The sequence below is a fragment of the Mus caroli genome, chromosome 2 (genome assembly GCF_900094665.2).
Source record: "Mus caroli chromosome 2, CAROLI_EIJ_v1.1, whole genome shotgun sequence".
Taxonomy (NCBI): domain Eukaryota; kingdom Metazoa; phylum Chordata; class Mammalia; order Rodentia; family Muridae; genus Mus; species Mus caroli.
Genome location: NC_034571.1, coordinates 112,905,709 through 112,921,607, shown reverse-complemented (window position 1 = coordinate 112,921,607; position 15,899 = coordinate 112,905,709). Strand labels below are relative to the sequence as shown.

Below are 15,899 nucleotides of genomic sequence, written 5' to 3'. Positions count from 1 at the left end.
GGGCGACAGATCCCACTACAGATGGTTGTGTGGTTGCTGGGAATTGAACTCAGGACCTCTGGAAGAGCAATCAGTGCTTTTAACCACTGAGCCATCTCTCCAGCCCCTGTTCTATGAATTTCTAACCACCACCCTCAGCTCTGTGCCAGTCCATTGGGCAAGACAAGCTGGAGATTGAGACCCTGATTTTAAAAGTCGTGGATCTGACACACACCGAGAAGGCCTCTCAAAGCTCACCATGTGGAGGCCCATGGATTGGCTCCGTGGGTAAAGGCACTTGCAGTTAAGCCTGGCGACCTGAGTTTGATTTCCAGGGTCCTCTGCGGCCACCTCAGGCTGTTTCCCTGGTTAGCTGAGATCCTGGGCAGTGTCCTAGCTTCTCTTACACACATCACTGGCACCACCAGAGGAAATTAAATATATATAAAGGGACTCCACCTCCACAGTGTATGAAGGTGGACTGCCCATGGAGAGCTGAAGTGAAAGGCCCCAAACCTGGCCTGCAGGGAGCTTGGTGGCAGGATGGAGGGAGCCCCCGCCTTCCAGCCTGTGAGGCCTCAGGCCTGTGGCTGGTCCATCAGAAGGGCTGTTGTTCATGAGAGAAGCAGACACGTAATTACTCTTCAGGAATTAGCTTTATTAGGAGGAAGGGCTATGAGGTGGGAAAGGATGAGAAAGGAAAAGTGCAGTGTGCTAAAAATAGCATAATAAGGCCTCTGTGTTCCTGGTCACATATACTACACTAACTAAGTCACCATCCCTCAACAGTTATTTAAAAAAAACAAAAACAAAAAAACAGACTTTTCCTTTGCCCTGAGGATCCATCCAGGCCCCTTGGCTGGAGACTTGGTCTAGAGATAACGGCTGCTATCAGAAGAGACTCCTTTGGCCTTCCCCCATCATCCCTTTCATGGAGTCTCTCAGGCATCCCTGAAGGTTCTTCACCTTCCAGTCACCTTACACATCAACCACATTGCCCTGTCCTGCCAGGAGGAGTTCGGGGCCAGTGCGGCTTTGCTGTCTGCCAAGGAAGCCCTGCTTGTCTGGTGTCAGTGGAAGACAGCCGGCTACACCAATGTGGACATCACTGACTTCTCCCGAAGCTGGAGTGACGGGCTCGGCTTTAATGCCCTGCTCCACGCTCACAGGTGCATCTTAAAGCCCTAGCCTCCCTGCTCTGAGCCCAGGGCCTCAGGCTGGGATGCTGCCTGCTCCTCCACACAGCCTCTATGCCCTGGGTCTGGGAGGAGAAGGATGAGGGGCCGTAGAGAGTACCTAGGTCTGAACCCTGCTCTGGGCCTGCCCCTCCCCCTTCCCTTTGGTGCCACAGAGTGGGCAGCTTTGTCTTTGACCCCTGCCTTTTCTACTTCATCTCTTCCCTGCCCTCTCTCTAGCTAGTGTCTTCCTTTTGGGGGTGCCCCACCCCGTCCTGTGACCTAGCCCTTCTACTACAGTAACCCTCCCTCCTTTCAAGTCCTGCTTATGCTCTAGCCTGAGGCTTGCAGAACCATCAGAGGAAAACAGTCAAAAAAACAGTGGATGGCTAACATAAGCAGACCAAAAGGCTCTTCTGAGGACCCTTCCTGTTCTCTGCCCAGGCCGGACCTGCTGGATTATGGCTCGCTGAGTCCAGACCGCCCTCTGTATAACCTCTCCTTTGCCTTCCGAGTGGCTGAGCAGCAGCTCGGCATTGCCCAACTGCTGGACCCTGAGGATGTGGCAGCCCTGCATCCAGATGAGTGCTCCATCATGACCTACCTGTCTCAGTACTACCACTACTTCTCCCGCCTGCAGCGGGGGCACACGGCCCAGAGGAGACTGGCTAAGGTTGGTAATGAAGGGAGGCAGGTCTATCTGACTGGCTGTCTCTGTGCCTTACTGGCTCCATGGCCTTGGCCAAGTGGCCTTACTTCTCTGTGCCCCATTTGTGACATGGAGGTGACAACTCGTGAATGATAGAAGGCTGTTTGAGCATCCACAGGAGTGTTAGTAAAGTACCTAGCACGGTGCCTGGCGTACATGAAAAGCCAGTGACCCTTTCTGGACTTCTGCCTCCACTGCCCTCAAAAATGGTTAAGGTTGTAATGGGATTAAAAGGCTTACAGAGCCAAGTCCTAAAGGCTACGCACAGAAAAGGGTCTTTTGACAGGCACTACACTGAGTCCATGCTTCTAGGGGACTACACTGTGGATGCAAGGGCAGAGACTGAGACCTGGAGGGGCTGTCCTCAGGGTTAGTGTCTTAATGATGGTGTGGAATCAAGGACTAAAAGCTGATTTAGGGAGTGGGGCACAGGGAAGAGAAGGCAAGAAGACTGAGAGGAACAACCTTGATAAGGTCAAAGGGCAAGATTAGGTGGAAGAAAGCAAGTCATGCTCCCAGGCCAGTTATGGAGAGAGTGCTGGGAGTGCTGCCCTGTCTTGGGTCTGTGTGTGTGTAATGCCCCTGCCCCTCTGAAGGGTGGGAGAGGAGGTATTTTAGTGCAGCCTCAGCCAAGAGAAGGCGTGTCAGCCTACAGGGACAACTTAGGCTGGCACTTAGCACTCAGTGGTAGGGGACTTTCACTCTGAGGCCCACCCTGAGTGTCCCTGACCAGTGCTCTGCCCTCCCCCAGATCCTGCTGCAGCTGCAGGAGATGGAGGTACTGCAGGCACAATACAAGCAGCTGGTGGCTGACCTGCTCTGCTGGATTGAGGAGAAGAAGATGCAGCTAGAGGCTCGGGACTTCCCAGACTCACTGCCTGCCATGCGCCAGCTACTGGCAGCCTTTGCCTCCTTCCGTGCCCAGGAAAAGCCACCTCGGTGGCAGCAGCGAGGAGCCACAGAGGCCCTGCTCTTCCAGCTGCAGACAACACTCCGAGCCCAAAACCGAAGGCCATTTCTACCTCGAGAGGGCCTGGGCCCTGCAGAGCTGGCCCAGCGCTGGGCAGAACTGGAGAGGGCAGAGGCCTGCAGGAGCCAGGCCATGCAGCAAAGGCTGCTACAGCTGGAGCGACTGGACACTCTGGCCCACCGCTTTCAGTGCAAGGCATCCCACCGGGAAAGCTTTTTAAATGATGCAGAGCAGATGTTAGACCAGGCCAGAGGTTCCCTCACCGACCCAGCCACAGTGGAGGCAGCCACTCAGAGGCTGAGCATGCTGGAGGCTGCCATCCTGCCCCAGGAAGGGCGCTTCCAGGCCTTGGGTGAGATGGCAGACATCCTCCGGCAGGAAGAGTATCACAGCTGGGCAGATATGGCCTGCAGGTGAGCTCCAAGCAAATAAACCCATTCTCACAAAAAGCCAAAGCCTCCCTACAACACACAGAAGAGTGAGGTGGTTTGTGGAGTCAAAGTTCACTCTTAAGAGGTAATCGATCTCCCATGGACCAGGTATAACGTACGTCCTCTGGCAAAGCATGGTTCTTTCTGGGTAGCTCTGAAAGTCTAACACACTCAATTAACAGGCATTTATTCAGTGTCCACTGTATCCCTACACACAATTATCAAACATTTAGCAGTGCTGTGGGCAAACAAAAATGTCTTCCCTCCTAAGGCTTAAAACACTTGCAAGGAAAACAAGAAAAATAAATCAATAAATTACATGAGAGCATCTTTAAAATTAGGGGCCAGGCCAGGTGTGGCAACACACACCTTTGATCCTGGCAGCTGGAAGGCAGAGGCAGACAGATCTCTATGAGTGCAGGGCCAGAATGGTCTACATAGCTGACCAGCCAGGGTTACAAAATGAGACCCTGACCCACAAAGCAAACAAGCAAAAACCGAAGGTCTAATTCAGTGATCGCATATGAATACCATGCACAGTGTCCTTGATTCGGTCCTCAGAAAAATAAAGAGGCCCGCGACAATGAGAGGCCAAGGCAGGAGGGTGTGGCATGGTTCACCAGAGAGGAGCCTCTGGAGGTGGAAGTGGACCAGAGATAGTGAGGGAACAGGTCAGGGATGTATGGAGGACAGACTGTCCTGGGCGGAGGGAATGTCTAAAACAGTACACCAAAGTGGTGGTATCCCTTAAGCAATGGTGGAGCTTGGTCATATGACCAAGACACAGGAGATGAGGCCAGGAGGGGAGGGATGGAGGTCAGGCTGGGCCTTAAGTAGTAAAGCAAAGGCTTTAGTTGAGTTTTTTTCCTCAGAAAGTTAGGAAATCACAGTCTTGCTCAGAGGAGTGATACACTGTAACCTTTGTGCGGGTGACCACCTGGCTGTCATGCTGGGGCAGGCTGAAGGGGGCAGACCCGTTTAGTTATGAAGCTGGTGAACAATCCTGGTGGAAGGCAGTGAGGTGACAAAGTGGTGGCATTCTGAACACAACTTTCTATGTTGGTTCTGATACAGGGCATCACAGAGACAGAACTTACTCTATAGACCAGGCTGGCCTTGAGACCGGCAATTAGGCCTCTCCTCCTGTATCCTGGTTACAGCTGTGACTTCCCAAATCAATGGATATATTTTTAAGATAGTACCAAACAGGATTCGCAAACAGGTTGGGGTTAAGAAACAAAACTGACGCTGGGCAGTGGTGGCGCACGCCTTTAATCCCAGCACTTGGGAGGCAGAGGCAGGCGGATTTCTGAGTTCGAGGCCAGCCTGGTCTACAAAGTGAGTTCCAGGGCAGCCAGGGCTACACAGAGAAACCCTGTTTTGAAAAAAAAAAGAAAAGAAAAAAGAAAAAGAAAAGAAACAAAACTGACATGGTTTTAGTCTATGTGGCTGGAAAGATAGTTTTCATCCACAGAGATAAGGACTTGACGTGTGTTTGTGTGTGAAAATCTCAATCTTCCAGGCTCCCTTCTGACTGTGAACACACTCTGCCTAACCACCTGTGCCAGGCTTTTCACATCCATACTTCACCCTGGCTCCAGAGGTGCCACTGTTCCAGGGCAGCCAAGCTTCCTTGCCCTAACTGAAGCAGACTACCTTTTTTCCTCTTATTATCTAGGCAGAAGGAGATCACGGGGCGCTGGCGGAGGCTCCTGCGGTGTCTACAGGAGGAGAGGGAGCGCATGGCAGGCTCACAGGCTGTGCTGAGTCTGCTGCAGGGGGTGGAGGCTGTCACTCACCAGCTTGGGGAGCTGCAGGTGGGCAGGAGATCTGTTGAACTCTGGGAGGTCCTTTCCCAAAACTGGTGCCCGCAGCTACCCAGCACCCGGCAATGCACTGACCACTCATCTCTGCCCAGGTGTTGGCCAGCTCCACAGTCTGTGGGCAACAGCTGGCAGAAATAGTGTCGCTGCTGCAGAGCCATGACCTGCTGGAGGCCCAGGTGTCAGCCCACAGGACCCATGTGACTCATCTTGTCCACCAGACCGCACAGCTAGACTCCCAGGGTACCAGTGTGAAGGTGCTGCAGGCTAAAGCCCTAGCACTGGCCGAGCTCCACCACAGCCTGGTGTCTCTTGTCAGAACCCGGTAAGGGTCTGCTTCAACTCCTCAATTGTTTGTAGAACTTTCCTGTAACTTCTTTTTTTTTTTTTTAAGATTTATTTATTTATTATATGTAAGTACACTGTAGCTGTCTTCAACACTCCACGGATGGTTGTGAGCCACCATGTGGTTGCTGGGATTTGAACTCTGGACCTTTGGAGGAGCAGTCGGGTGCTCTTACCCACTGAGCCATCTCACCAGCCCCTTTCCTGTAACTTTAATCATCTCTTGCCCAAGCAGAAATCCTTCTGGTTTGGCAACTTCCTCGACATGACCCCTGAGCCATTCTGGGAAAATCATGCCTAAGGGGCAGGTCTGATCAAGTGGGCAACCCCCTTCCCATGCTCTGCTCTTCCCCAAACCCCTTAATGGTCTTTTCTGTCCCCCAGACGTACCCTGCTGGAGCAGACCCTCCAGCGATCACAGTTCCTGCGAAGCTGTGAGGAGGAGGAGGCCTGGTTGCAAGAGCACAGACAGCTAATGGAGAAGGCAATCCTGGACCGGGACCTCACTCAGATCGCTACTGCTCTGCAGAAACACAAGGTGTCCACTCCCTTGGTCTGTGACATCCCGACCTCCTTACCAGCCAGGCTTGGGACTCCAGGAGCCACCCTCTCCCTCCCTTCACCATCCTCCCCAACCTTTCTAGGCTCTGGAAACAGAACTCCATCGCCACCAGGCTGTGTGTGTAGATCTCATGCAGAGAGGACGCAACCTCAGTGTCAGAGAGCCCCTGACACAGCCAGATCCACTGGAAAGGGCAGAAGCAGTGCAGGGAACCTGGCAGCTGCTCTGGGCTGGAGCCGCAAGGCGGCGCGCCAGGCTGCAAACAGCACAGCTAGTTGGGCAGGTAGAGCGTGCGGGGCGGGGCGGGGCGGGGCGGGGCGGGACGTTAGGCGCCTGGATGTACTGGGACCTGCTAGCTCTAAGCATTTTTTACCTCCCCACAGTACTTTTCTGACTCGGCCGAAGCAGCTTCCTGGCTTTTCCAGCGGCAGAAACAACTAGAGAGCGCATCCTGCGGGAAGGACCAGGCAGATGCCGAGGCCCTGTTGCTGCAACACCTGCGCCTGGAGCAAGACGTGCGCGCCTTCGCAGCGGAGCTGAGCGAGCTAGAGGATCAGGCGCGGGCTGCCGCAGCCCTAGTGTCACACATGGTGCACACGGGGACATGGAAAGGACCCAGACTCGTCCCTCCTACACCAAATGTGAGATCTTCCCAGAGCATTAGTGCTACACGCTCTTCCCCCAATGAAAGTCTTGATGGCCATGCCCAGAGCTGGTGGAACATCCCCCAACTTCGACCCCTAATTCCAGTATCTCCAGTCATAGGTCATTTGAAGTTCTCTCTGTAAAACAGTTACGGACATCGAGTACATCTGGGCTTGGCTCGGTCTGCCCAGCACAGCTTAAGAACATTTCCAAAAAAGCTTTATATTCATGAACCTTCATCCCGAAGTCACTTCAGTTCCTTAATTTGACAACCATTAAAATATCCCCACACCCCTCTCTCCTTTCTCTGCCCAGCCCTGTCCATGCACCCTTTAAGCTGCATTTAGGGCCTCCACATTGCTTTACCTAACCCGGCCATAAAGTTTGTAGATAACTGAAGGAAAGGAAAGACTGTGGCCCCAGCCTGCTAATGATTCCTCATACTCTGAGGCCTTTGCCTTTTAAGTTTACTCCCAGATCTCATAATTAATAATTTTTAAAACATATCTATGTGTTAGCAAGCAGCTAGAATACCACCAGCCTTTACAAATGAGTTAATCGAGGTGAGATGGGGGCAGGCTATGACCTAAGGACTCTCCAGCAAAGAGGCCTTTTGATTCCTTGTCCAAGGCTGTTTCCACACACACACACACACACACACACACACACACACACACCGGGCCTGTGACATTTCACTCCTAGCATTGCATTACACCATCACAATTCCTTTGGTAGAGGGCGATAGTGGTTCCTTCCTGTGTCTCGAGCCCTGTTTTTCCTGAGTGTTACTTGTTAAATAATGGAAGCTCTCTGGTGCCTTTTTGCCTGTCCTCTCTCCCTGTCTGGTGTAAGCAAAGGCAGAGATACCAGGCTTGGCTCCTGGCATTTTCTGTCTTTGCTTTTCCCACTATTGCAGGAGGGTTACAGAGTTTGTGCTTCTGCCAGGTGGGAAGCCACTTGGTCACCTAAACAGGACCTCTGTCCCTCTATATAGGAGGAACCTCCAGAAGACTGGAAAAGGCTTGGCAGAGACACCATTGGAGGACCCCAGGGGGAGACTCAAATTTTAGCAGCACCAGGCAGCCAGTATTCACACCAGCAGATAGCAGATAGCCTTCTTCTCTAGAGGTACAAAGTCATAACCTGCAGTGAGAGTCTGAAGTCTGTCAGCAATGAGAAGGTTGTACATCTTCCCTGTGGCTGTCTGGGCCTTCTGAAACCGGAATGAAAGAAGTTGAAGGGAGGCTGCTTTGAGCTCAGAACTCTGGGGATAAAGGCACATGCTGCCCCACTGGTCTCGGGGCTTAGGCCTCAGCCCCTCCGTGGGCCTGTTCCCAGCTTTTCTTCATGACCACTCTGGCTCAGCAGACAGAAGTAACTGGAGTTATCTGAAACAGCTTGTATTGCCCAGGGCAGCATGCCCCTGCCTCTAAACAGCCACAGGAAGGGGCTTGTCACACCAGCGAAGTTTAGATGAGATGGTCTCGTGAACTAGGTAGAGTTTGAGATTTTCTAGGTCTTCCTTCAAGTTCTATACTTTCATCCCTTTCTGTGCCTACTCTTAACAATGCCTGAGTACAATGGCTTGCTTTGCTGCTGCTGCTGCTGCTGCTGCTGCTGCTACCACCCACCCTCTCCCAGGGACAGAGGACAGAAAAATACAGATGACATGCTTTCTCATTCCCAGAGAGGGGTGCTGGCTGTGTCTTCTGTCTGCCTACCCGCTGCCACCACAACACCATGCCTTTCCCTCCGCAAATGTTCCTTCTTGGACAGACTCCAGTGGGCCTTGCCTTCCCTCTTTAAATATCCAGACCATCTGGCCCTTCTTCCCCCTGGACAGCCATGGTACTTATTACACATGATGACAGGTCTTGCCTACCCCAAGTATAACCCTAGATAGTGTCCTACCTGTTCTGGGCCTGTGAGTTTTGCAGTCCCGAGAGACTCATGAGCCTCAGTGGGAAGGTCCAGCTCAATCCTTTTAGCCTCTAACAGCTCTTCACACAGAACCAGGCACGGGGAAGCAATAGGTACCAAATGACTTTGATCCACCTTGTAGTGATTAGGGAAGAGGAGGGCCCAAACAGCCCTTGAGTCCTGTGCTCTCATAAGAGTGTATGTCTCTTGGCTTCCAGAAGAGGCTCTGCATACCTGGAAGCTTGAAGAGTTGAGAGACAGTCAGAGCAGGATGGCCATCATCCACAGCATCGAGAAGAAACCCCAGGTACAACCACAGACCCCATCTTGGTGGTGATCCTGCCACTTGGTAGGAGCTAGGTGTGGACACACGGCCTTCCTCCTACACAGGTGCTATCTGGCCTGGGCTTTCTAGGAGAAGGCCCGAGGACAGCCCTGCAGGCTGAGAATGACTTTCACTTCGACTCCAGCGCCATATTCCAGGCTCAGGCTGACGTGAGCCAGAGCTATGAGAACGTTAGGGCCCTGGCAAAGGTAATGCTGTTTGTCTAAGAAATATCCATAGTGGAACCTATGGCACATTTATTCCCAGATGCTCTGAGGGCTGAGGCAGGAAGATTGCATAAGTCCAGGTGTCCATGACCAAAATCCAGAAAAGGGAAATCATGCTTGCCTGGTGTACTTAAGGCCCGAGAGGTCAATTCCCTGCACCACAAGAAAGAAAAGGGAGGGGAGGCTAGTCATTCCCCTACCGTAAGCTAGGGCAGTGTTCCCCACCCATGGGCCATGGCCCCTGGGAGTTGAACAACCCTTTCACAGGGGTGGCATATCAGATACCCTGCATATCAGATAATGTTCATTGTGTTTCATAACAGCAAAAATTACAGTTACGAAGTAGCAATGAAGATAATTTTATGATTAGGGGTCACCACAGCATTCAGAAGGTTGAGACCCACTGAGCTAGAGTCTATATCATGATCCCAGAAGCAGAGCAGTGACTGACATGATTCCTACTCTAAAGGATCTTACAGTGTTACCAAGATATCAACAAGTATTTAACTGGCTGTGGTTTGGTGGTCTTATGCAGGTTAGGTTGGAGTCAGGATGCACCTTTAAGGAAAAGATATTAAACAGAGACTTAAGACAGATCCAAGGGCAGGCAATACTGAAGAAGCCAACTGGGTCCTGAAGAAAGGCTGGGAATTGGCCCAGTGAAGGAGGCTGAGGCTAAGGCCCTGAGACCAGCAGGGCAGTGAAGGAGGCTGAGGCCTAAGCCCTGAGCCCAGTGGGGCAGTGGAGAAGGCTGAGGCCTAGGCCATGAGCCCAGTAGGGCAGAGGATAAGCAGAGCCTGGAGAGGCTCATGGAGCCTCAGAGCAAGGTGAAGCCCCTGGAGCAAATAAGACCAACCAAAAGGGTCTGTCATGGCATCTGTTGGTTCTCACCAGATCCCTCTGCTAGATAGCAAGGGGCACAGTTGTGGAGAGGAGACTTGATCCTTAGTGGCTTGGGTGGGCAGGGACACACCTGGGACCTCTCTGGTTGCCCTCCCGTGGGGTACTGTCCCTACACCCTGACCTTGGCTTCTTCTTCAGCTTCACAGGACCCGACTGGAGGAGTCAGTCGCCCTGTTTAGCTTTTATAGCTCCTGTAGGGAGCTTCAGTCCTGGCTGGAGAAGCAGACAGCACTGTTCCAAACATTGCAGCCCCAGGGAGACAACTTAGAGGTCATACAACTCAAATATGAGGTAAGCCACGGAGGTAATGGAGACCAGAGTTTCCACCACTGGGGCATTGCTTAACGGTTTTGTCCCAGTCACCATATTTACTTTGGTCCTCTCTGGGGAGGGTCCAAGGCTGTAGGTCTGACTCTGGGGGCTAGTGACTCAAAGTGAGCAGAATGTCTTAGAGCCAAGCATCCCAAGGTCCTTTGTCACCCAAAAGGGGTACGGAGAGAGAGAAGAGCCAGCCTTCCAGAGGTCTGGGTCCTTCTCTTCTTCCTCCCCTCTCTCCTCCTCTTCCTCCTCCTCCTCCTCTGCCTCAGAATGTTCTCATGACCTTGGCCACTGGAAAAGGCCACTGGGCAGAGGCCATCAGCACTGCTGAACAACTGAAGCAGAGATGTCCAGGACACATCTCGAAAATCCAACAACAACAGGAGGACCTGAAGCAGAGGTGGTGACAATGAGGGATGGGGATGCAGGGTGGGACAGGACCTTGCTCGGGGCATCCTCAGGTGGAGAGGCTAGATGGTGTCAGGCAGTGAGGAGAGAGCAGAGGGCCACCAGCCAGAGGCTTCTGCCCTGGCAGGCCCAGTCTAAGGCCTCAGATAGGTAGGTGTCGCTGGGTAGATGGGAGGTGTTCCTGTGTTGGATACATCCCTGGATCCTCTGCTCAGGTGGCAGCAGCTGGAAGCCCTGAAGGAGGAGAAACTCCTGCAGCTGACACGTGGCATGGAGGTGTGCAGTCTTTTACAGGAGTCTGAACCCATACAAGCCCAACTGCTAAATGTGATAAGCAGGCTGGAGACTCTGGGAACAAGAAGCTCTGGGGACAGCCATCATACCCTACAGCAGACCCAGCAGAAGGTCCTGGTTTTGGAGAAGAAGATCTCCTACCTCCAAAGAGCAACTATAGAGTATGGCCAGCTTTGGGGTGGTGATGGTGCCGGGGAAACAGTGAGGACAGAGGGAAGCTCTAATAAAATGAGGGGCAGAGGCTGGAGAGATGGCTCAGTGGTTAAGAGCACTAACTGCTCTTCCAGGGGTCCTGAGTTCAATTCCCAGCAACCACATGGTGGCTCACAACCATCTGTAATGGGATCTGATGCCCTCTTCTGGTGTGTCCGAAGACAGCTATAGTATACTCACATACATAAGATAAATAAATAAATCTTTAAAAAACTAAAATGAGGAAGGGCACAGGAACTGGGATGGGAGATGGCCAAGATAGGCTATTGGAAGGGTGTGGGCAGCCGCCAGAGACTGTTGACGTGAGAACGCGCTCTCATGACCCGGACCAGCGGGTAATTCTTCCCTAACAAGCCTCAAATGGGGCCCAGGAGGTGAGAAGATAAAGGAGACATAAAAGCCAGGGCTGAGAGGCTTTGCACAAGCTTCCACGTGCCAAGCAAACTTATGAAGAAGTACAACATCTTATATGCTATGTGCAGGGGGAGAATGGCCAAGGTCTTTAGAAAGCTAAATCAGACAATGCTGGCAAGAGAACATAGGATACCCCAGACACTGCTATCTTAGGACTGATAACCACAGCTTTTCAGAGGGGAAAGACAGGTTCCCAGGAACTGAAACCTTAACTCATTCAAGGCCCAGGCCCCAATCTGGACCTTGCAAGGTCTACCGCTGGGCAAGGACGCAACCTCTGTCCTTTCATTAGGACCCCTGAGAAAGCCTTGGATGGGGTCTGGCTTCCGACACTCAGAGAAAGGGAGAGCCTTACGCCTGTGCTGCTTCTAGCTAGGGGAGGGGTGGACTTTCAGAGTTGTCAGGACTTTCCCAGGAGACACAGGCCTGGGGCACTGACTGTTGCGGTTAAAATCCCTCAGGGTGATGGAGTCAGGCTCCGCAGAGGGCAGGCTGCTTTGGGAGCAGGTCCTGATGCTGCAGTCACTGCTAAAGCAAGCGCAAGGGCAGGTGGCCCGGCAGATCCAGGTCCAGACTGAGGCTTGGGTTCAGCAAGGCATCCTCCAGGAGAGCCAGAAGCTGCTGCTGTGGGCAGAGGACATCCGGGCTCAGCTGTGCAGCAAAGAGGAGCGGCAGGGTGAGGCCTCAGCCCAGCGGCCACTGAGGAGGCATGGAACCCTACAGGAGGAGACCTGCCTGTGGGAAGAGAGGTCAGGACAGATCCAAGGGTTTTGAGTTCATAAAAGAAAGGCCAAAGCAATGTGGTCTCCAGGGTCATGAGTCAGGCCGGTATCTAGCATAGTACTGCTAGGCGGTACTGCAGGCAGGTTTGCAGGAGATACCCAGGCCTGCATCAGGCAACCTGCATACTTTAGGAAAGGCCTCCAGACACTGAGCTGCCAGAGAGGCTCTCAGTTCTAGCCCAGCTACCATCCTACAGGGAAGATGATGATTTCCCCCAAAGTCTAGCTTCCCATTCTGACCCATTTACTGGCCTCCACAGTCAGAGGGCCCAGGACCCACCAGTGGACTAAGATGGCTACCCCCTCACTTCCTTCAGAAGTGATGTGCAGCTCTGTGAGCAAACACAGCCACCATGTACAACCCCCAGGCTCTGCCATCTCCAAGGAGCCTGACGGGTATCAAGTGGGCCCTAAGAAACAAGCACCTGCCCCCCATCTGTCACATACACCAAGCCACTTTAGGATTGCAGCAGCTTAGAGGAAGTGCTGGCTTTTCCTGCCTCCCACGGCCATGCATGCCACCTGTTTTCAGAATGTGGGGGCAGCATCTATCCTAAAGGGCACCTGTTCTGTTGGGTCTAAGGGTCCAGCGACCCTGACAGCAGGCGTGTGTGGATTGAGGGATCTGAGCTGTGTTTGTCCCAGCATGCCACTAGCCATCTACTTAGGGAGGGTGTGACATGGGTCGTGAGCACTTTGCTGAGCCTGTTGCATTCCATCTTATTCATAGGCCAGGGCACAGCTGTCCTAGAGAAAGTGAGCCGATAGGACTGGTCAGCCAGTTAGCCTCACTTCAGGGCTCTGCGATGAAGGACTGAAGCGGCCGTGAGAAGGGATGGATGTGATTTGATGCTCTGTCTGTTGTTTTTCTCAGGCTGCAGCAGCTGGAGGCTCAGGGTCAGCTGGTGGCAGTCTCAGACTCTCCACAGTCCCAGGAAGTGGCTAGTGCTCTAAGGCTCCTAGGCCAGCACAGCCAGCAGCTGAAGGCTCTGTGGGAGCAGAGACAGCAGAAGCTTTGGGAGGGGCTGGAGCTGCAGAGGTTTGGCCAAGAAGTGGATGGTTTCATGGCCACCTGTGCCAGCCATGAGGCCTTACTGCGGCTGGACAACCTTGGGGTAATGTTCGGGAAGTAGAAATGAAGTGTCACCCTACTGCCCCTAGAGGGAGCTGGGCCTCCTTGGGTCCAGAAGGTGGGCAGGAAGTCCCTGAGGATGGGCTGACCTCAGGTCTCTGTACCAGGAGGACATAAGGGAGGCCCAGAGCCTGCTGCAGCAGCACCAGGGTTTGGGGTGGCTCCACAGCACCCTGGGATCACGGGCAGAGGCCCTGCGTGCACGTGGTGAGAAGCTGCTTCTGAGCCATCCAGCTGCCATGAGCAAGTGAGCCTGCTGCATCTCTTGGCGCCTGGGCGGGCCGCTGCTGTCTGAGCCCGGGGGACTAAGGGCGCAGGGTTCGCTTGGGCTGGGGGAGGGGGGGAGGGAGGGGGAGAGACTCAGGACAGAGAAGAGCCCTCTCCTCTCCGCACACTCCAGGATCAGAGAGCTGCTGCACAGTGCCCAGGCCCAGTGGACCAGGGTCCAAGAGAGGAGTGAGCAGAGAAGGGTCCAGCTGCTGGCTTCCCTCCAATTGCAGGTGACTGCCTGCCTGGTCTGCAGGAGACATCCCCAGCAGCACTGAGGCAGTGTGATCCTGTTTACAGAGCTCTGTCCCCAGCCTTGAAGCACAGCTCTTGGCTGTTTCCATAAGGAAGCCACAGCTGTGGTCACTGTGCTCCTCAGAGAAAGGCCCCTTGACTTGCCCCCCACCCCCCACCCCCCACCCCTTATCCTACTACATACTGCCTTCACGGTCTGGCATGCCAGGGTTTGCATGGGTGAAGGGAAACAGCCTCAGACCTTTAACACTGATGCGTGTTCAGGAGCTAGTGTGACTCTCTAGCCAGGCCAGGCCTCCAAGAACCTATGTAGATTAAGAGAGCCACACTCAATCTGGTGTCATCTGTCAGAGTAGCACCTGACCGGCATTTCTACTTTTTGGGCACAATGTCCTTGCCCCATTTGGGGATCAGAACAATCCAAGCTCTACCCTCTTCCCCTGTACCCGAGAATTGGCTCTGGATCTCGTTTTCCCCACAGAGCCCTCTCCCTAGGTTCTGGGTTCTGAGACCCCCTCTCTCCTGGTTCTCGGGCAGGAATGGAAGCAGGCTGCAGAAGGCCTAATGCTGTGGATGGAGGAGAAGTGGCCCAGGGTGGCTGATGAACGCTCCCAAGCAGGAAGCAACATTCTGCAGAAACTCAAGTGGCACAAAATAACTAAGAGTGAGCTATTAGCCTCCCGGAGGTACATGGAAGAGCTACAGCAGGTGAGGATGCTGGGCAGGGGTAAGGCCCTCTTATCTTCAGATTCCCAACACACACTGCCCTGCCTATTTCTATGGAGCACAGTCACTGAAGGAAGGGTCCTGTCTGCCTCCTGCACTTAGCTGGCTGTCCCCGTAGATAGACACTCAAATCAGCTCCAAAAGCTGCCACCATTTCAGGCAGCTAGTGGAAAGCAGTTGTAGCCAGCAACCTGCCTCCTGCCCCCTGCGTACAGTAGGCTGTGGCTGGTGCTGTCCTAGCAGCTCATCAAAAAATGGCCTGGACCTTTGTCTCCATTCCAGGCTGGGAAAGAACTGTTGCATAGAAACCCATATGCACAGGAGGACATACAAGACAGACTTCAAAGCCTTAATCACAAATGGGAAGAGTTGAACCACAAGATGGAAGATCGAGGGGATAGGCTGCCTCAGATCAGACAGCAGGACCAGCTCCTAGAACTAATACAGGTCCCTGGGGAATGTGGGGTGGGGATGGGGACACAAGGAGGAAGACCAGGATTTGGCTGGGACAGGATGGGATTGGGCAGAACAGAAAGGGCTGGAGAGACTGTCCTCATGAAGTCCTGTACAGAGCTCTGGCCTAGAGAAGGCTAAGGTGCAGTAGGCCACCACAGGAGTGGCTTTTGTGTGTCTAGAGTGTGATTATCACCACTCAAGTTGCTCAGAGAAGATGTATAATTGGTTTGCACACTAGCAGTTGGCAGGACCTGATGGCTCTGTGGTGAATCTAAGGCTGGGAACTCTGTAGACTCGGAGCCTCCGGCAGGGTTGCCTGCTGAGCTGCAGGGAAAGGTGAATACAGTCTCTTGTCACCTGCCCCAGGATGTCCAGGAGGCAATGGAGCATCTGGAGGGAGCCCTGCAGAGCACAGAAACTGGGCAGGACCTGTGCTCCAGCCGGAGGCTGCAGAGACAGCATTGCCAGCTAGAGGACAAGAGCCAGGCACTGGCCAGCAAGATGGATGCCCTCATCTCTCAGACCCACAATGCATTCACTTCCTGGACCATCCTGGAGGAGAGCCAAAAGTGTCAGCAGAGGTGGCTATGCCATCCTCACCCTCCACACACGCCTCGTGA

The 15,899-nt window shown here is 53.4% G+C and overlaps 1 protein-coding gene across 1 annotated transcript in view; it reads left to right on the top strand.

The window, feature by feature from the left end:
* The window catches only part of Sptbn5 (spectrin beta, non-erythrocytic 5), a 44,716-nt gene that overhangs the window by 4,464 nt on the left and 24,353 nt on the right, over nucleotides 1-15,899 (top strand). The window contains exons 6-24 of the mRNA XM_021179151.1: nucleotides 991-1,148; nucleotides 1,599-1,827; nucleotides 2,615-3,246; nucleotides 4,943-5,081; nucleotides 5,183-5,412; nucleotides 5,817-5,970; nucleotides 6,077-6,277; nucleotides 6,378-6,635; nucleotides 8,950-9,093; nucleotides 10,153-10,305; nucleotides 10,602-10,732; nucleotides 10,956-11,195; nucleotides 12,123-12,410; nucleotides 13,318-13,558; nucleotides 13,683-13,822; nucleotides 13,976-14,075; nucleotides 14,635-14,805; nucleotides 15,106-15,270; nucleotides 15,646-15,860. Of these exons, the coding sequence (XP_021034810.1) occupies nucleotides 991-1,148; nucleotides 1,599-1,827; nucleotides 2,615-3,246; nucleotides 4,943-5,081; nucleotides 5,183-5,412; nucleotides 5,817-5,970; nucleotides 6,077-6,277; nucleotides 6,378-6,635; nucleotides 8,950-9,093; nucleotides 10,153-10,305; nucleotides 10,602-10,732; nucleotides 10,956-11,195; nucleotides 12,123-12,410; nucleotides 13,318-13,558; nucleotides 13,683-13,822; nucleotides 13,976-14,075; nucleotides 14,635-14,805; nucleotides 15,106-15,270; nucleotides 15,646-15,860 (3,989 nt within the window). The remainder of the gene's footprint in view (nucleotides 1-990; nucleotides 1,149-1,598; nucleotides 1,828-2,614; nucleotides 3,247-4,942; nucleotides 5,082-5,182; nucleotides 5,413-5,816; nucleotides 5,971-6,076; nucleotides 6,278-6,377; nucleotides 6,636-8,949; nucleotides 9,094-10,152; nucleotides 10,306-10,601; nucleotides 10,733-10,955; nucleotides 11,196-12,122; nucleotides 12,411-13,317; nucleotides 13,559-13,682; nucleotides 13,823-13,975; nucleotides 14,076-14,634; nucleotides 14,806-15,105; nucleotides 15,271-15,645; nucleotides 15,861-15,899) is intronic.